Source organism: Abramis brama (genome assembly GCF_963993115.1).
Source record: "Abramis brama genome assembly, chromosome: 25".
NCBI classification, from domain to species: Eukaryota; Metazoa; Chordata; class Actinopteri; order Cypriniformes; family Leuciscidae; genus Abramis; species Abramis brama.
In genome coordinates this window covers 15,746,487-15,768,689 of record NC_139987.1, presented here as the reverse complement: position 1 = coordinate 15,768,689, position 22,203 = coordinate 15,746,487, and the positions used below count along the sequence as shown (strand labels likewise).

At 36.1% G+C, this 22,203-nt stretch overlaps 1 protein-coding gene across 19 annotated transcripts in view; it reads right to left on the bottom strand.

Annotated features, from left to right (window-relative positions):
- Positions 1 to 22,203, bottom strand: part of dlg2 (discs, large homolog 2) — a 218,905-nt gene that overhangs the window by 192,951 nt on the left and 3,751 nt on the right. For all 19 annotated transcript variants that reach the window (XR_014604607.1, XM_084103815.1, XM_084103826.1 and 16 more), the window contains exons 2-3: positions 20,879 to 21,010; positions 2,848 to 3,005 (exon numbers count right to left, since the gene is read on the bottom strand). Coding sequence is in view for 18 of the 19 variants with exons in the window: in XM_084103815.1 (XP_083959941.1) it covers positions 2,848 to 3,005; positions 20,879 to 21,010 (290 nt within the window). In the remaining variant the exon portion in view is untranslated. The remainder of the gene's footprint in view (positions 1 to 2,847; positions 3,006 to 20,878; positions 21,011 to 22,203) is intronic.

Sequence of the window (22,203 nt, the reverse complement as noted above, 5' to 3'; positions counted from 1 at the left end):
TATGTCAACAAATAATGTATAATGTATAAGGCAGGCTGAAGAAAGAGAGAAGGCCAGACGCATCAGTCTGAAATTCACAAACATAACCCTTATATAACATATATATGCAATAACAGACACACACACTCACATATGTATGCGAGCCAAATAAATGATTAACTGTGAGCATTTCTAATTTAAATTAATTTCAAAATCCTTTCATCTAAACACTTTAGACGGACACTCAGAATGTCCATATTTGAAGAAAGTTGATTTAAAACGAGAAATAATAAAAATAAAAAAAAATATTTTTTTTTTTAATGTTTTTGAAAAAAGTCTCATACTCACCAAGGTTACATTTATTTGACCAAACAATGTGAAATATTATTACAATTTAAAAATAACTTTTCTATGTTTAATATATTTTAAAATTAATTTATTGCTGTGATGGCAAAGCTGAATTTTCATCATAATTACTCCAGTCTTCACTGTCACATGATCCTTCAGAAATCATTTGAATGTGCTGATATATCAAGAAATATTTCTTATTATTATCAGTGTTGAAAACAATTGTGCTGCTTATTATTTTAGTCTAAACAGGATTCTTTGATGAACAAAGTTTAAAAGAACAGCATTTATTTGAAATATAAATCTTTTGTCTCATTATAAAGAAGACATTTAATGCATCATTGCTGAATATAGGATTCATTTCCTCAAAAATAAAAAAAAGACGATGACGACTGACATAGCCGATAGCATATACGTTATTGCTAACTGTAGTATGTAAATATTTTTGTATGCTAAAGTTTAAAGGCTCAGTGCTGCTGATGTTCAGATGATGTCCTTCTGTCCTATAAGACCATGAGACACTGGGATCAAGACACACAGTTCACACAGAGACAGCTTCCCCCTAGTGGCTGTATGCAACAACAAAAAATTAGGTCTAAATTTACACTGGTACATTAAATACACACAGTTATCAACTTGGTAAAATACAAAACAATAAATACAAACACCCATCAATACATGAAAACATTACATACATATTTGAAACTGAAATTAAGTTTTAACTAAGCAGTTGAAAATACAACAAGCTTTAATCTTTCTGCTATGCATTTTTAAATGAAATCCGCTGAGCAGAATAATTCAGTCCAGTATAATCTCACTTTCTCAGAAAATTTGAGTCATTAATCACACAAGTCTCTAGTACACTTGTAACATTTTATCAGTAGGTGTTTGATTGACACATTTGATGCTTTTGTGAGCGCTGATGCGTCAGCAGACCTAAGCAGCGCTGCGGAATTCACCAGCGTCTGAGAAGACAAAGCCTGCATACAGCTCTGGAGCCATTTGTATTCTTCAGATATCTACAACTTCATTTAATGCCTTACATTATTCTGTCACAAGCCTTTCCACTCAACCTCATCACGGCACATGACAGACAAGGCCTCAAACACACTCAAAGGGTGCTTTTCCAGCCATTTCCAGAGAAAATTTTAAAAAGATTTCTTTAAGGTCTATATTTTCCCAAAGAGCAGAATCAAGATTAAATGGAAAGCAGAACTTTAATCCCCAGAATCGTATATATGTCTTCTGCAGTTTCAGAAGAAATCTCAAAAATGTCTCGATTTGTCAAGATGCAAAAATCCACAAAAAAAAAAAGAGCTTTCAATATGAACTTATACATTTCTCTTCAAATACTTCCAAGAACAAATTTAAAGGGGTCATGACATGGATTGTTTTATTATTTTAATATGTTCATTATTCCTTATTTTAATATGTTCCTTATTAAGCTTTTATTTTTTTTCTTTAAAACACATATGTGGTAAAATGATCATTTTCAACCCACAGGTTAGCCCTATCATTATATTGGATCTGTGCATTCAGTCTTAAAGTGACAGCAGCCTAATATACCCGCTCATTAATGTTAATCAAACAATAAAATACAAAGAGAAAATCACTTTTGTAGCTTTAACAAAGATTATTTATATTTCATTTATACAGTGAAGACTATGCAGTGTTAACATACATTTGATTATTCAATTTATGTACCTGAATACTGTTAGATGTACCTGAAAAACATAAAGCACTATTTATTTCATTTGTATCTTTGTTCTATTGTATTTATCTATGCTTGTAATTTGTTTATTATTTTCTATGCAGATTCACTCCCCTACAAAATCACCTCAACCATTCTAGAATGATTAATTCTTTCCAAATCGTGTTTCAAGCCATCTAGTGAAATTGTTTTCATATCGCAATATATATTGCAGGAAAACAAAATATTGCAATGTCAGACTTTTCCGATATCGCGCAGCCCTAATTGCCTCTGCTCTGCTTGTGCATCCAGTGTGAAACAGGCGTAAAACAACAAGCAGAAGCTGGAGTTATGAGAGACTGCAGTTTTTGTCTACTAACACTATGCTGACAAATAAAACCTTACCCAAGAGGACTGTCCTCTCTTCAGCTGGACTACACAACAAGCTATAGACTTCAGAAAGATCCAAAATAAACTATCAAATTATTTTTCATCTGTCAGCTCATGCCAAAATAGCCTGTGTTCTGGGGCAGCACGATGCGTGGCTTCTGAAAACAAATGTGCTATCCATTACTTTACTAATCCGTGACAAATTCAGTATATTGCGTGTATTGTGCGAATTTACCATGGACGAGCAAAGTAATGGATAGCATATTTGTTGGGAAATATACATTACACTTTAAAATAACTCTATTTTAATATATTTTAAATTGTAATTTATTCCTGTGATGGCAAAGCTCCAATAATTCTACAGTAGCTGTGACCTATTCTGCATGTGTTTGAAGCAAAGCCAGTTGAGGTCTATGTGCATGATTCTCTATTTGTCTCACCTCTGGCGGTGTGGACGCTGGCTGCGGACCCTCGGTGGGTAATGTCGAACTGGTGGCAGTGTGTTCCCACTGCTTAGCCATGTGATTCACCTCCACCAACTTCTGCTCACAGCTCTTCTGAGAGTTCAGCAGGGTCACTTCATAAAACTCCTGGATATCTACATAGAGAGAGAGAGAGAGAGAGAAAGAGAAACACTATAAATGTCTTTTTAATCCCTACTCAAATTCGGTTGTATTATTTGAGCTTTGCCACTTTGCCTAAATGGGCTTGTGGATTAAAAACCAACATAATCTCTAGCTGGTAGCAGATCAAATTAAACATAGGCAATTTATTAGATTGATTTGTTGGCATCTAAATGAATCCAGCCCAGTTTGAAGAAAAGAAGGTTGAGAGAGAGAGGGAGAGAAAGGAGGCGAACACATGCTTGCTTAGTCGGGTGGCAAGCTGGATATTTGAGAGGCAGCCATGGTACAGATTAATTTGTGTTTCTGGGTCAAAAAGTGAGATTAGACACAATTTTCTAGCTAGCTTAGCTAAGTCAAATCACAATGAGAAAATATGTAGGGCTTTCCAATAATTGCCATGACTGTGCAACAACTAGGTTTTACATTTACAGTATATGTGTGGGAACATTGTAATGTTGTCACAGGTTGTCTGTGTAGGTCTTTCGCCATTTTCAATATATAATATTGTGAAAAGATTCAGGGAATCCAGATAAATCTTAGTTTGTGTAGAGCAAGGCAAGAGACCTCCGTTGAATGTGCATGACCTTTGAGCCCTCAGAAACCATCATGCTACTGTGTTATATATAGGACCACGGGCTCGGGAGTACTTTGGAAATCTGTTGTCACCTAACACAGTCTGCAGTTGCATCAAGGAATGCACCTTGAATCTCTGTTACGCAAGGAGAAAGATATACATCAGTTCTATGCAGAGATGCCACCGAGTTCTCTGGGCCCGAGCTCATCTCAGATGGTCTAAAACACAGTGGAAATGTGTGCTGCAGTCAGATGAGTCCACGTTTCAGCTTGCTTTGGGGAAAAACGGGCATTGGGTCTCAATCACTAATAATAGCTTGGATTATTTCGTATTTGTACGCACAGGAGAACTTCTCACGAAAAATCTCTGCCTAATTCACAACGTACGTACGCACATGAATTTGTTCTTAACATTGTTCTGATGTTAGTGAATTTGGAGTATTCTAAATGAGCAGCCGTGTGCACTTGCAAAGCCAAGTGTGCCATTCTCACCAGTTCTCACAATAAACACCTTTTATACAGATCCAGATTACAGACCTCTCATTAGCCAGCTGTACATACGCATATATCTGCGTTATTCAGAAACCTTGCAGCTAAAGCTATAAAGCAGCTTTTCTTACTCTTAAACTGTATATGATGGAATGTATTTTAGATACATATAAGAGAAATAATATTATTATATAATTGTATACATGTAATAATACAATTAATGCAACATACTTCAATATAATTATAGTCGTGTTAGGATGAAATACAACTTCTAAACACGATTATGAGGCCGTACAGTGTAAGTACCGGTTTCAGTTGTTCCTATATTTTTTCATAAATTTAGAATACATTTTAATACGCAATTTTTGATGAATCGTGATTTGTTCTTAAAATCGTTCGTACGCACATTTCACGCACAAATTTGTGCGTGCGCAAAACTACGCATGATTGGTGAATGTGACCCATTGAGTTCTCAGTCCCAAAGACGAAAGGGTCCGTCCAGACTTTCACCAGCGACAGGTGCAAAAGCAAACATCTGTTATGGTATGGAGGTGCATCAGTGCACGCATGGGTGATTTCCATGTGTGTGAAGGTAACACTGAGGTGGAGGCATATATTGGAATTATACAGAGACATACACTGCCATCAAGACGACATATTTCCTGGGAAGCAAGACAATGCCAGGCTTCATTCTGCACATGCTACAACAGAGTTGTTTCATAGACACTCTGCACTGTAGAGAGGATGTGCTTGGCTGCCTGCCTGCAGTACAGATCTGTCTCTTATTTAAAATGTATGGCCCATCATGAAAAGCAGAATCAGACAATGATGACCACCACGGACTGTCTTGTATCAGGCGAGATTGGGTAAAAATTCCACTTGCAAAACTTCAACAATTAGTATCCAATTCCAAAAAGTATAATTAAAGGAAAGGTGATGTGACACAGTGGTAAACATGGCTCTGTCCCAACTTTTTTGGAGTGTGTTGCAGCCATCAAAATCAAAATTTGTCTATATTTACAAAATACAATTAAGTTAATCAGTGAAAAAACATTGGACATCATTTCTTTGTACTTTTGTCAGTTAAAAAAAAAGGCTAAAACATTTTTATATATATATATATATATATATATATATATACACACACACACACACTAATTATTATTATTTTATTAATATTTGTATTCATTATAATTAATAATAATAATAATATAATATAATTATAAATAATTATATAATAAATACATAATTGTTTTCTTTTAGATACAATATTTTAATTTCTGTTGTACTCCCATTTCTATGTACACCAATTTTTTTGAGAAGACAAAAGTAATTCTATTAAGTGATACTAAACGAGGTCAGAGGTTCTGTGAGCTGTATTACTATTGTGGGTCAACTCTCTTCCACCCTGCCTCAAGAGATACTAAACAGAGACGTCAGAGATATACAAATATTTAAACTAGAGTGCAAGTACTCGCAAGGACCATCTAGAGAGCTCTGCTCGTTCAGCCTGGACAACACAGATTTAAAAGCGACAGTTACATTAAGCCACAATGCATGGTGGGTAAAAGTCAGCAGCTCTGCCGTGAATCCAGCCACCATATGCTGTACTAAATGTTACAGATCCTGCCTTTGAATGAACTAAGCTCCTGCTTTGAGAGAGGAGAGTAAAGAAAAGAACATTCTGTGTGTTTGAAGTGCCTACAGTATATGGAATGTGTGGATTAAATGTGCTCAGCACCAGATGACATTTTATCAAAATATAGAAAGCATCCCACATAAAAAATACAGGGAAAAAAATCTCATAAGCAGATTTTTTCACATGTGACAATAAATATTACAAACCTGCAGAGACGCAAACCTACACTGAAAACAAATATGTGGGTAGTTTACATAACATTTGTAAAAGTAACTACAGTGTCCAGCTATGTGACAAACTATTACTATACTACATTTTAATTTCTGTATTTCTATACCTGCAGTTTTAATGATGTATTCATTGAGAGAACACATTAATTATTTGTACTTTAAAAAAAATGCATTTGTCACTTTAAGTGAATTGCAAAAATGTATATTTAAATAAAACAGAAAATACATTTTTTGCTTACCCATTCACAGACAAATACAGTTTTAGTGGGAAAAACATTCAATTAGCTAACCCTACTTCATAACAAAGAGTCTGCATTGGTCAACAGAACCACATGAGTCCTTTGCATGCGATAATGCATGTAAAGCTGCTCAGGAGACAATATAACGTTGCCAAAGCTGTACCACAAAACAGGCATTTTCCACCATACAAAAGAAACATCATTCAAACAGAAGCTTGCAGTCTATTCCATCTTAAAGAAAGAAAGAATGCATTTACATGTAAATAAAACCTAATAAAAAGACTCCATTTGTTATTCCTCCTACAGATGCCTGCCTGGCCCAGCGTTTCAGAGCGAGTTAAGTTCAACACATATCATTAACACTGTTTATTAAGCATTTGAGTTGGTGCAAAGCCGCAAACACCAAAAAGATTACTTAAAATGTGATTTAGTCACTTTTGCCTCTAAAGTGGAAGCACAAATTGAAAGCGAGCCCATCAAAGACTTACATTTATGCAAATCCCGCCTTCTCAAAGAGACGTGGGTGACACAATTTGAGAAACAGTGAATGCAAAGTCTCAACTGATAAAATACAGAAATATGAATATTATTCTAAAACAAACTGTTAAAATAACTTGCATCAATAACATGCACGTTAAAAAAACGTTTAAAAGCAGCAGTTCCTAATAAACTTACAGAGAGGTAAAAGTCCCCTGTTCTCCACGGACATGTTCCGCAAAATGTCATCAGTGAAACAGAGAGAAGTAGTACAGTATGTGTGTGTGTGTGTGTGTAATGCCAGATGCCTGATCTAACAGCATGTGAGCAGACAGCTTAATCCTTGCACAGGCCTCCTGTTCTCTACAATTCAGACAATGACCTTACACCCTCACACACAAACAGAGAGAATACAGCTGATCATTATTTCAGATGCTTTGTCTTTGGTGGATTTTAAAGCCGTTTAGTGCGCTCAAACATGCCCCTTCACCTCAGAGAGCCTAACAGTGGCAGTTTCTACTTATGCATAAGAGCCGAGCAGGTGGCGACTGATGATGATGTGGTGTCTGTGTGTTTGGCTGTTGGCTGGACCGGGGCAGCTGGGAGAGTGTTTAGGACAGTTAAACTCAGGGCACAGAGCTGAGCCTTTGAGGACAGAACCCCTGCTTTCTGATCACTGCAATCATTAGCATGAACAAAGATCTCCAAAACCACCAAGAACATGTGATCAAAGTATTTTAAAGAATCTCAAAAAAATTATTTTCAATTATTTGAAAGATCTCAAACAAACATCGTACACTACCGTTAAAAAGTTTGGGGTCTGCAATTTTTTTTTAAAGAAATATACTTTGCCCCTATTACTTTTTAGAAGCTTTCATGTGGTGTGTATAGCTGTTTGTACCCAAGGCATCATTACTGTTTGTATCCCTGTGTATTAAGTGCCGAGGAAGGCTCCGGAGCTGAAATCCAGACATGGTAAGGCGGTAGACCAATCACAACAAACTGGGCCGTTAAATTAATTTACGCATGTCAGGTTCGGGTAAGAAGTGAATTTGGGTCGGGTACAGATTTTAGGACCCGAGAAGACCTCTAGTTAAGAGACTGAATCTCCGAACAAATCGTTTTTCGACTCTTTGAGAAAAATGTGGTAATTTGCAATCTTATGTTATGAGAACATTAAAGTGTTTTTGACCTTGGATGCATGGAAACCTATTGTAGGAGACCTCCAATAGAAAATTAGGAACCTTTTAAAAAAGCAAAGGCCTAATAGGGATATTTTAAATTTATCAAAAGTAAAAAATCTTTTGTAACATAAATGAATGATATTTAAATATGTTAAAGAAAAATGTCAATTTTAAATTGTAGTAATATTTCACAATATTTTAATTTACTGTATATCAGCAATTTTGCTCTTTAGATATTGGAATCAACATTAGGAATTCAGGCAAAAAGAGCAGTGTATTTTGGCAGATGGCTATAACAAAAAAAATCTCATTGGGACAAAGCTGTTATATAAAGGGTTTGTCGTCTGCTAATTGTGTATTGTGAATCTGTTCTGATGGAGTCTTGACAGCACACTTCTTTCCTTTAAAACAATTATTTCATAGTGGATGGCATTCAATTCAATTCAATTCAACTCGCTTTCACTGGTGACTGCACAAGAAAAAAAATTGACTGGAAAATTGCTGTTTGAAAATATTAGCTATTCAACATGACATAATTATCTAACTCTTGACTTTACTATGAGCATTTTGGACACTATGCAATAGTGAAGATTTTAGAACTACAAAAAAAAGAGAAGAAGTCTGCAGTCAATTAGTCAGCTCAGTCAGTTAATTAATTAAGTGTTCATTGATTGCAAACACTCATAGCCTCTAAGAAAGCTTCCCATTCATGGTGGACATAGTTGGCATATTGAATGAGGTCAGTTGTTACATAAGCAAAAGTTTGTGCACCTGGTGCTTACTTGTTGCCAATTGCAGCCTAAACATTTTACACATGGTTGACAACAGTACAGGACTGGAAACAACTCAATTTACCAAAACACAGATAATGTCAGCCTCAGAAAGCACACCTACAAACCATAGTTGGGTCAGTAATCATCTGTGCATATAGCACACATAACTGGAAAGCTAAACTGGAATGCCCTCTCATTCTAGTAAACTGTAATCTGTTAGGCTGACTGAAAAGTTTTCTTTGAGTTAAACTGAATATCCACATATATAAACAACATACACTACTGTTAAAATGTTTGGGGTCAGTAAGAATTTTGTTGACTGAGCATTAGTAGACGAGAGGAGGCTTGGTCAACTACATTTTATCGGAATGCCAATTTACGCTAAGTGCAAATAGCCTACCTTATTGGCAGAGTCTATTTACACTAACTCCCACTGGCGTCTGGTTGGGTCAGACAAAATTACGGAATATGCTGCATTGGCAATCGTAGCAATAGCGTATAGGTAAGGCGCATGGCAGAATGTTTTGATGCAAATAGACCTGTGTTCAAATCCTCCTTTTGCCAAGCTCGCTCTACTTCCTCTCCTTATTCAGTTTTTTCCCCACAGAATATCCAGTCAGTAGGGGAGACTGAAGTAAAGGAATCATCCACAAAATAAAACATGTGGCATTTTCAGGAAGAAGCATTTAATTCTCTCATTTATGTCCAAAAATGTCATGTTTAAAAATGCATGATGTATCCAAGGTCTAGGGTAATTTGGGCCAAAAGACAAACTTCTTTTCAGACCTCATATCTAGGGCTGTGTGATTAATCGTAATTGATTTTTCGGTTTAGATTTTGGCTTCCAATGATTATGAAAACACCCTACAGATGAGACTTTAAACCGAAGTCCTCCTGACTCTCTGTGGTCATTAAAAATCCCATGGCACTTCTCATAAAGTGTAGGGGTGTACCCCCGGTGTCCTGGTCAAATTCCCTCTATTGGCCCTTATCAATCATGGCCTCCTAATAATGGCCTCTCTCTCTCTCTCTCTCTCTCTCTCTCTCTGGTCTGTGGCTGCCGTACTGTGCTGCACACTGGTGGTGGATGAAGAGAGACCCCTGACATGATTGTAAAGCGTTTTGTGTGTTCAGTAGTACATAGAAAATGTGCTATATAAACCTTGTTCATTCATTCATTCATTCATTCATTCATTCATTCATACAAAACAAGACACTCAAGGTAAAACGATTATTGTGCCGCTGTCGCATTCAGTCCAGTGCAACTTCCTTTTACTTCACAGCAAAGCCCAAACTTAACATCCAAATCAGCCAAATAAGTGAGTTTTGTAAAGTGCTGTCTACTGTTGCTAACTTGCTAATCGGCGAGACGTGTTTCATATTAAACAGCGTTATTAAAAGCGCATTAAGCAACAGAAGATAGGCTACACTGTTCCCCAGGCGGCTTTCTGTGTACGTGATCCGAATAAGAGCCGAACGTGGACTGCTGCAGTCTGTCGATAATAATCAAACTAACTTTAGTAGCTTTAATAAGGATAAATATTTTTAATGTACAGTTAGACTATGTAGCGTTATATGCAGTGCTATTTTACATTCTATTATTAATTTTTTTTGTAGGCCATTACTCATTTTTATATTATTGTTATTACATCTTCCTGAAAACCTAAAACAGTTTATTTCATTTGTATTGTTGTTCTGTTGTATTTATTTGTCCATTTTGTTTGCAATTAGTTTCTTTGCTCTTATTGTATTGCTGACTGTTTACTTGTCTTATGTTATTATTTTGAGGACCTTTTTCTTACTTTAGTTAACCTAGTATTACACTGTAAAAATTACATCCCCAAGTCAAAAATTTCTAGTGACTGATCACATCTAAATTTTTCAATTAGTCTGACGTATTATTTCTCATTGAGCCAATGTTAACAGACTATTGCAACAAGAATTGCACTTGGGCCAATTTAAGATGTGACCAAAATTTTGACTTGGAGAGGTTAGACATTTTTTACAGTGTAGTTTTTGCTGAAGGATCAATAATTGTGAAATTTCACTGCACTCATATCGTGAAATAAGGCTTTGATCGCCCTCCAATAATCGTGTTAAATAATCGTGATTTCAATATTGACTAAAAATAATCGTGATAATGATTTTTTCCATAATCGAAAAGCCCTACTCATATTTATTAAACCACGGTTTTTAAAAACTGGGGTTCACAAACCCCTAATGGTTCGTTAAGGAACTGCAGGGACTTTGTGAGTTGAAGATAAACTAATAATTAATTAAATCATAAAAAAGTGACATCAATTTAAATAATTTAAAAAAAAAATAACAACAATCAAAATGAAAACATACTAAAAAATGATGAAATATTTTATTTGTTTGCCTATCTCATGTGACCATAACCACCATAACCAACATCAGAACATGCGATAAACATGTGAATGTGTTGTTATTAGCTTAAAACCTCAAGGGGTACTTCAAGTAGCCTAAATATTTTAGGTCAAATGGGTTTGACTAACAAAAAAATTATTTGGTATTCCTGGATTTAAGTTACTTAAAAAGTGTTGATCGCCATAGAAGCACAACACTTTAAAAAGTACAAATTGTCTCGATATTGCAAAGAAAATATTCAACATTGGTTGTAATTACAGATTGTGATGGACCTGATTAGCTGTTCAGAGTGCATCCATCTTCAGTAGAGCTATGGGTTTAGGTATTATCAGGTACCCAATACCACAAGGAAATATATTATCTGCTTGGTTTCCAAGGCAACAGGAAAGATTCATATTCGTAATCACATCGGTCTATGCATGAACTCCCTTTATTTCCAACACAGACCAACCCACAGATGCACAGAGAAAAGTATGCACACACACATGCTCATTCACACGCTGCAGATCGGCAGCTGTTCCACTCTTATGTAATGGATGGATGGTGTGGGCTCAGGGCTGTAATCTCACTCCTCTCTAGAGAGCGATTATTCCAGCTCCTTTTGCTACCCACCACTGCATAACACACACGCACACACACACACACACACGCACACACACACACACACACACACACACACACACCTCCTTATCTCCTGACGCAGACTCCCACCTCTGTGATTCTACATGATTCATAAAATCACTTTCCTTTCTGAAAAAAGCCCCGAAATGTGTTACAACTGACACATATAGAGCTGTTGTACAACATGAGTATTCTGGGTGGCGATTTTTGATAAATTCATTTACATTAGTATCCAAAAATGTATCCATATCAAAAGGGATAATGAACCAAAAATAACAGGGGGAAATTATATGTTTAGCATAATGTTCATGCTGCCTTTATCTATACAAATGTGAATAGATATTCAATTATAATGTTTGGTTGAGCTATTCCTTTAAGTTTAGGTACAGTGCCACTAACAATCTATAAGAAATTAATAGATTCAATAGTCTTATGGAAAATGACGATGATTCCCTAGCAATGGTTTAGTGAGCTGAGAAGAAATCTCAGGACTGCTACAAATCAGATGGCTCATATTTATCATTAGCATCTCACGTTTAGAAAACTGAAAATGTTTCTGTTCCAAAACACCAGTAAATTGCTCCCACTCTTTACTCTAAATACTGATGTGACAAGAAGAACAGCTTGCCTCTAGGTCTTGGCATGCTGCCTCTGTTGGCTTTGATAATTCTGCATTTCTCTGCTTCACCAACAAACTGATGAAATAATCTGACAAGCTGTAGCTGAGATCTGTCCAGTGTTAAGGCCCATTCACACCAAGGATGATAACTAGAACAATGAATATTAAGTTCTAAAAATCAATCTAAATATAAAAGAATGAGTCCACACCTCAACTGTAGCGATAACGGCACAGTTACTTTCAGAAATTGTTTTTCGTGCTGATAAATGATAAAATATTGAGCCATGCAGTCAGAATCCATCCTGCTTTCAGAGATCAAGCATTTAAAATGGCAGAGGACAAAACTGCACTGTGTGTTTAAGATAAAATAGTGTGCTGGTGTGGACACTAATGAGTTATTATATTTATCTTCATAGTTAACGTTCTTTGTGTGGGCCTTAAGATGTTATAACGGCTTCATAACTGCTGAAGCCTCTGGGTTTATGTCATTAGAGTGTGCAAAACATGTTCGGTTGCGACAAAGAACTCAAATTATACAATTATACAAAATGGATGCAACTTTTTTTATGCACTTACTGATAAATGAAGTAAAAGTTTTACCCTCCCTCACTGTGAAAATCCTGGAACACCAAATCTGGAAGTGGAGCATGACAAAAGCTCCATAACAGCTGATGGAACACCATCAGATACAATATACTGCCATAAGCAGTTATGGATATTCTTAACTGGTCTCATTTGCTGTAGCTCTGCCTGGTGCTCTGCTAAATTTAGCTAAATTTATGCTGGATTACATCACTACCTTTACTCATTCGTCTTCTGGAAACAAGTTTTTCCGTTTGAGGAACTGCAGACTGCACACTGTGACACCAGTACCCTTTCTGCTGAAGGCCTGCGTTACCATGGACACAGGCAGAGACTGCATATCTCTCATGATATTTATCTCAAAAGACTACGACAGGTGTACATCTGATTTACAGAGTTGCCTTACACTTCCTGTCCTTCATAATTACATCCTAATCCAACACTTGTTTAAAAGGGCCATTTCAAAGTCAAGGAGAAAAGTTAGTAGTAAAATACATATGATCAGAATATGATTCAGTATATATTATTTTAAACACACTCACCAATTGATATCAGAAAGCATTGTGTTCCCTGAAAGTTCCTTCAATTATACATCACAAAGAAGTGGATTCATACACGATGAGCCTGAGGGTGAAAAGTGGATTGTTGGCTTTTAAAACTACATTAATGTTTTACAAAAATGACAGTATGGAATACATGTATTCAGATGGCATGAAATCTCCTTAAATATATAAATATATGACTCATTGGTGCTGTCAAGCTCTATATTCTCTGACCAGACAGAACTAAAGAGCTCCCTCTGCTGGAAACACAGAGTCACGACAACAGATTGAAAATGCCCTTTTTTTCTTTTTTTTTTACAATAAATGCCTGTATTTGTATAAATATAATTTGACCAGTTAATTGCCATTTAAAGCATTAGAAAAGATACTGTAAATACTATACATTATTGTGTTGTTTATTTCAAATGCTGTCAAGTTTAGTGACAAGCTTTGTGCTTATTTTAATCTTTTGCTGTCATATTTTATCATAAATATTCTTATTTGACATACTGTTTTAAACCTGATTTTTTGATAATTGACGATAAACACAAATATTGTCCCATATTCTTGTTTAAAAATGAGTCACTACCAAAATGAGTCAAGAAAACATTATTATTGTTGTTATTATTAAGTAATAATTATAACTAATAAACTAATAACATATTTAAAATATCTCAAATCTTTCATCATGACCAGTTTTGGGGGCCTGATGAATCATTTATTCTGTGAAAACACATCGATCTGAATCAAACAGGGCTGCGTTTTCCAAAAGCATCGTTGCCATCAATGGTCTACGATAAACTTAGCTTGCAATGCTTTTGAGAAACGTAGCCCTGTCTGATTTCAAACAATATATCCACAAAGTTCCACAAGATGGCAACATTATTCTCTTTAAATGAAGAGGATTGGATCCCCGCTGCCATAAGCACAAAGAAACTGAGGTGGGCTCAGCAGTTTTTATGTGGTTGAACTCTGGAGCTAAAGGCTTGGTAAGGAAAATATTCACATTACATTTGCATCTTTAGACCAGCAATTATATCTTCCTAGAAACTCCATTGTCCTTGAGGGCATCTAATCATTTCCAGCCAACTGTTTCAAAGGCAGTGCCAAGACTGGTACTCAACCAAATGCATGGGCATCACATTTCAGTAAACACTAGCTTATAATAAACTCAAATCAAATAAACATGTAGGTTGCCTATTTATAAAAACACAAGGATTTAAAGTCTTAAAAGCACTTTAATAGAATAGTTTTTAAATGAGCATCATAAAACAAAAAGTATTTCTGTCATTTACTCACAACTCCAAATTAAAGATTGTTTGTTCATCATCATTTTCAAAGCTTGACAGACATGGTCACTCTGAACTTTCTTTAAATGGGCCGAGTAAAGACTCAAAATTCTACAGAAGAAAAAAACAACATACAGGAATAACATACAGTAAGGGTTAGTATTGGTGACATTTTCATTTTGGGGGAAGCATTATTTAAAGCTTGTAAAAATTATAATATAATATTAAATAAATATTGAATAACATATACTAATTAAAATGGACAACAGTACATGTCGTTCTCCAAATGTTCTGTTCTGAACAAATAATAAATGCTAAAAAACAATAAAATCAATATGTTAATTTACCCTCTAAATTTGAATATAAATGTATTCTTTGTATTGGTGTAACGATTCAAAAATGATATTTTTATGCCAAGTTCCACAGCCAAGAATGTCAGTTTGCAATATTTGCATGATTGGTCATACACCTTTATAGGAATATTCATATCAGAGATCACCTAACTTGAAAATTAGTATGCTCAAAAGTTTTTTCAAATAGAACTGCAACATTAACATTTTAACGACGCTCAGGCACATGTTATCTAACAGAGGAAGACAGTGATCTCTGTAACATTAAGATGAGATTATGTGACCCACTGGTCCTGTTAGTGTTATTATCTGGAAGAGCTTTACACCAATACCTTTAACGCCGCTGTGATCTATGCTCTCATTAATATAGCTTATACAACCTGCAAGAAAACTATTAAACTAATTAATATAATCACTCAAGACGATCAGTCACTTTCTTCACAACTCTCAAAGTGTTTCTCAACAAATGTAGTCCCAAACTGCACTATAAATCACTGATCGAGAACGAGATTACCCAACACTGACCTGTAAATCAAGCCCACAGTCTCTGACAAAAGTCCTCACCCAGAACCCTCCAATTTGAGGCATGGCTTCCACCACCATGTGAGGCACATAAACTCACATCCACTTGTTTAGGGAAATAAACAGGACCAGATGAAAGAGAGATGAGTGACCGAGTGAGTGAATGAGTGAGTTATTTGCTAGGAAAACCAGATTATTCTACAGCAGGAAAGAAAACACATACAGTATATAAATAAAGCCAGACTAATTTTTTGATGAGTGTTCTGGAACTCTAGAAACTCTAGTAGAGCAGTAGTATTGTTCTAGCCATGAAGCTTGGTCCAAATAGAGACTGCTATTTGCCATCCGTCCCCTGGTATCAGGAACTCCCCTCCTGCAAGAGTAACAGATCTGATTACAGTTTAGCAGCAGGAGCAACAAAAAAAAAATCTTCTCTTGGGATGGTCTCTCTGTGAAACAGGAGTGCGCCGTCATGGCTCTTCTATTAAGAGAGCAGCGTCCAACCTTGTTCAGATGACAGTGACAAATAGGGCCCATTAAAAACCTCTATGGAACAAATTGGCAGACTGTGGTTGGTTTCCCGATTAGGCCGCAGCGGCTCAGTATCTAAAGGATTCCAATGAGCAACTGTGATGGAGAATATTAAGCCAGGAAATCTCAAGACTCTAAAAAAAAGACAGAGCCATTCTAGAGAACTTTTGATTCAAACATTAAAATATTGTACACAGTGTCATTCCATTTTGGCTTCTTCAACTATTAAAAACTACTAGACTAGTAAACTACATACTATAATGTGCTGTAAATCAAAATCTCAAGAACTTCAGGCTTCCAACTTCCAAATCAACAAAATCTCAAGGTACATTTTAAAACTTAAAATGTTTCATTTCTGTTTTTTGAAATTAACGTCTAAAGTGAACCTGCACATGCAGAACAGATTTTCACAAAGCCTTAAGGCCCGCTCACACAAAAGAATGATAACTCTATTAGCATCCACACCGGTGAACAATATTGTTCTGTTTATTCTAAGCATGCTGCCAGTTTAAATGCTCGAGCTCTTTAAAACAGAATAGATTCTGTTTGGCTGTCCATGTTTTTATCCTTCATCATTTGGAAAAAATCTTTGTGAAAGTGATTCCAACGAAATTGTTTCTCTGTGCCGCTATTGTTGTGGTGTGGACTCTGCTATTCTTTTACATTTAGAACTATTTTTAGAACTATATCTTTATCGTTATAGTTATTGTCCTTGGTGTGAATGGGTCTTTACACATCCTGTGCCCCTTGCGTATATTTTTTAAAAGGTTAGTACAACCAAAAATGACAACTGGGACATCATTTACTCACTCACTTCCTTCTAAAGATGTTTGACAAATTTTTTTGTGGCACATAAAGGACATTTTTTGAGTTTTTTATTTTATTTTTTATTTGTCTATACATTGGAAGTCAATGTGCTCCAATGTTGTTTGATTCTCATTGTTCTTTAGGATGTTTTCTGTGTTGCGCAAACACATACAGTTTTGGAATGACATGAGACTAAGTAAGTGATGACAAAAAATTCCTTTAAATGTCTTACACTTAGTCTTAACACTTTTCACCATATTTAAGTCCATTTCCCAAAGAATTTGACCAGAAAATGTGTTTACATATTTCATATGGGATGGCCAAGCTAAGATACCACAACACTATGTTCAACAACCTATGCTGTCAGGTGTAAATGACTGTCAGAAGGGAGTGTGTGTGTGTGTGTTTCCTGGTGAATGGGAGAATAGGTTAAGTGGTTAAGAGGTTGCACTTCTCTGGCATGATGGCACACCCTCCAGATTACACTCATGCTAATGCCTTCTAAGATGATTACAGCTATTTCAGGAAGTGACCTCAACCTTTAATGGCATTTTATTGGAAATCAATAGAAAGGGGACAAGTTTTACAGATCTTCACGATTGTTTACATTTGTTTGTTTTTACATTTGTAAGTATCAAAGACACAAGCTAAATATAGCTGCAAGCAGCCATCACGGAGCCATGCCCTTCCAATGTTTCAATGGGTTCAAAAAGTAGCTAAAAATACTTTGGTTTCAAAACTTTAAAAGTAACTTTAAAAAAAAAACTTACAAAGTATTCTTACAAAGAATTCTTGCTTTATAATGTAAGATGTTAAATGTGATCAGCATGATGAGATCAATGGGTTCAAAAAGTAGCTAAAAAATACTTTGGTTTTTTAAAAAGTTACTTTGTACTGTATGTTGATATCTGTAAATTCTTAAAACATATGTTTTGACAGAACATTGGTAAAATGGTTCAGGTAAAAATGGTTTAAACACATATTTCAACATGCTTTTGTTTGGAAATTCTGTAGCTAAGCTTAATGTGTCACAGATGACAGCCTGTTGTTTTGATATGGAAGAGAGATTCAAGGTGAGAATGAACATTTTTAAATGACAGAAAAGAACAGTTAATAAAAAGCCAAATAAACTCTTGGGGCAAAATTTGAAGGAGGAGTAGCAAAAAAACCTGTTTTTAATTTGCTTCAATATGGTGTACAGTCACATTGCTGGAAAATGACAAGTGAGATACTGTCGGAATCAGCATAGACAAAGGAACATAATGACATAAAAAATCTTGAACTATGTTTTCAAAAGTTATAAACGTTTTTTGCAAAAAACATTATATCTCTGGAACATTAGGTGGCACTGTGTTCAAACTTCTCAGGTACCTTCAGGACATGCCGATGATGATACCTAATTGTTCAAAAGATGTTGCAATTTATGACAAAATCCAAAATGGCGGCCCAATGGTTCGTCCGATTCTGGCAAAATCCATATCCTCAGATTCGGCATGACACAAGGCCATAGACACATGACGCATGACATAGACACCAAGATCATGATTTTCTGACAAACTGTTTAAGTTATTTGCAAAAAAAATTCAGATCGCATGACCTATAGATGGCGCTGTTGCCAAATTTGGCATGGACCCCCAGATTATGGTTCTGATGAAGCATCCCAATTTTAGTTTTGATGAAAGTTTGGCCGAGATACAGCATCTGAAAAAATTTTGGGTCGACCTCGTTAAGTTTGAGACATCATAACAAAGATGAATAAAAAAATGTGTTTGGTCATTTCTGTGCAGCTCGGTCCAAAGATCATCTGAGCCAATTTTCATAAGAATTGGACAAAATTTGAAGGAGTTACAAAAACACTGAAGACTGTACTGTACCAAAATGGCCACTACTGTAATGGGCGGAGTCTTAATGATGTTGAATGTGATCAGCAATTATACACACAACTATGATTTAGCATATTGCATCTAAACAATGTTTTTTTAATAATGCAATTTTTCTGCATGACCAATTCTCATCCAACTCATTAAAGGCTTTTTGGAGTATTAAAACCTAGAGTTTAAGTCATAGCAAGCATAGGGCCCGATTCAAACATCATAAGACAAATGTCGCTAAAAGATAAGGAAAATACTTATTAAAAGAAATTCTGCATAAGATTCCTCAATGTGTTGATGTTAAAACTTGCATCATCATATTTCTACCAACTTCAAATTAAAGCAAAAGCTGTGATTTTTTTACATTTTGACAAAGCATAAATTATTCCCTATACATTCATGAAACTCAATAGAACAAGGCAACTATATAAACAAAGCAATTTGTTTAAAGGAATAAGAAATTTCTCAAAAGGGAGCAAAGGCACCGAGCTAAAACATCAAAACTTGTTAGAAAAGACAGGCTGCTTTCTGAGTTTCTTTGCTAATTGATTGAATGAACCTTTGCTTTAGACCAGAATAAAGATCGACATCTCTGTGAAAATGTTAACAGACTGTGACAGCACAGTGGTCCATCTCATTACAGAAATTATGATTAGACGTTATATTACAGAATCATCAATTGTACATTCTATATTCAGCTAACGAAGTGTCTAAACATTTAATAACATGCTAAGAGGAAATCATGAAAGTCAAAACCACCAATCTCTAGAGCTCACTAATGCATACTAAAAGCACATGAGAGCATTTGTCCTTAAGCTTTATTTGACGTTGAGTATGAATAGATGAGTTAAACCAATCAAGATTCAAAACCAATTTGGTTCTCCGTACACAAAAGACAAAAGCTTGTGGAGATTTGGGGCTTATAAGGAACACGTTTAAAATACCAGAGGCACAGGGAAGCATCTCCTGCCACATCAGCAAGGTTAAAAATAACTTTATTTCAGAAAAAAAAGCCCTAAAGCGGCAGAATGTGCCCACTGCTTAAGAATGAACTATGAGCAAATGTCACATCAGCAGACAAAGCACATGCAATCTTAATGGAACAAATAATAGAAAAGAAAACACTGACCTTAAGACTCAAAAACAGTGTTTTAAAGAGCCTCATTATGCTATTTTAAAGGTTCCTAATTTTGTATAAAAAAAAACACTATCATGTTCTCAAAATATACATTGTAAATCACCTAATTTGTCAAACAGTCTGAAAAAGGTTAGTTAGAAGATTTAGTCTCTCTTTACCCCTCATTAGCACAAGTCTACTCTGCTCTGAGTAGAACACGACAAACCATTATTATCTGAATTTCAGCTCCGGAGGCTTCCTCGCACTTGATACAGTGATACGAATGACACCATTGTTTTTTCTGTGTAGTAGTAATGGTGTTGCATGCTCGAGATCGGCCCTTTAGTGAAGCTGTTTAAACTCAGAGTAGCGCAGTTTCATTCCACTTTCTTTTCGTTTGCCATTTGATGTTTCTCATATGCAACATAAAAGGCAGCTTGTCAGTTGGGCAGATGGTGGTCGCACCAGTGCGACCTCTAACAGCATTTAGTTGCACCAGCAAGAAAAAGGGTTGTACATTGCGACCATTTGGTCGCAGTTTGGAGCCCTGCCTCAGATACTATTGTTTGAGGGCGGGTCAAAGTAGACGTCATTCGCGGACAGCCAATGAAGACCATAAGCTGGCATTAAGCAAATGTGTTACTTTGTTTACATATAACAGGTGAGACTGCAATTGCTGACGACTCGTTTCAGCAGTTTAGAATCCATTTTTCTCTTAGGAGACGTGCACTTAGTTGTTTAAAACTTTGCAGACATTTTACATTCACAAACAGCTCTATTACACACTGCATAAAAGGTAATATTCGATAATAGGGGCATAATTAGGAGCACTTTAAACAAGAACAACAATAAACATAGAACACTCTAGACTAAATTCAAGTAAATATCCTAAATATTTAGGGAATGCTGCTCAACCAATCAAGTGAATCTTGTCTTTTCATTTACCTATTTTGCTATAAAAGGAAAAATTGCACAAAAAAAGTTCTGAAAATATATGCTTACCTATGAGAGCCTGGAAAAGACTGCTTTTGAAAATGCCTGTGACTCTTAAGATGGCAGTTTTGAGCTGTTGTTCCTCTGGTTTCTTCAGTTTGGAGCAGTAGTCCTCCATGAGGCTTATTGCCCTGGCTGTGTCTGCAAGACAGAATAAAATAAAATGTTATGCTACTTGGCTGATTTTATTTGTTTTACACATTTTTTACACATCACACATAAAAGGAATTGCATGAAATCAAAACTGACCCTCTATACTTAATGCACATTCCTAGTCAAATTATGACTGATTCATCAACGCATGTTTCTCTCAGTATGTCAATTTACAAAGTAAAATGGGTTGTGAACACAGATTACCGTTGATTTTAATGACAGGCAAGAGACCCTGATACACTCTTTACTACTGCCACAGATCATCAGCGTGACTGAGCATGACTCAGTCACTTAATCACACAGACAAACAGACACTAGGGACTAGGGCTGCACGATTAATCGCAATGAAACCGCACGCGATTTGGCAAAGGCTGTGATTATTTGCACGGCACGGCTGATCGGTAGTAAATGCTGCTCTGTCTGAACGCCAGAGGGCGCTCTCTCGCAGACACGCCAAATATGCCCCGCCGCATAAGTGCGATAACGCACATCATTCCAGAAAATCCCCAACAGGTATCATACTATCACTGTAGCTGAATAAACAGAAGATTGAAACGCTTTGATTGATTAAACATGACTAATAAATACACGACTGCATGCTGGGTACACACCAAAAGACAATTGGGCTGATTTTGGGCCGATTTTCCCCCTTCCGACAATCCTAGCTATGTCCCGATTATCTTGATGGTTCTACAGATTATCTTATCAGATTTTCCCTTAGTGTGAGGTGTGTTAAGTGTCCGAACCTGCTCGGAAGAACGTCGGAGCCGCCCCGATCGCGAATCGTAAATATTCAACATGTTGAAATCCTGATGTGTGGGGGGAACCCCGAGGACCCCCTTTTTGGCACGCTCTGGAGATTATCACGTGAAACGAAACAATATCCAATCAGAAAGCGAGATGATGGAAGACGGAAGCATAACTAACGCAGTCATGGCGCAGCACAAAGTGAAATTGATGTGGACAGCAGAAATGGAGGATCAGCTTGTTGATCATTCCAACAAGTATTGTTGTATCATCGCAATTTCTTCCTGCATATCGTCCGGCATGCTTATTCTGAAGTCTCGCGAGATTTTGGGAGATTTCCTGTGTTCACAGTCAAGACTCTGGTTGAAAATCTGTTTGTGTGTGGTGTGCTGTCTTTGTCACATCATGGGACACCACACACTATAGGAGCAAAA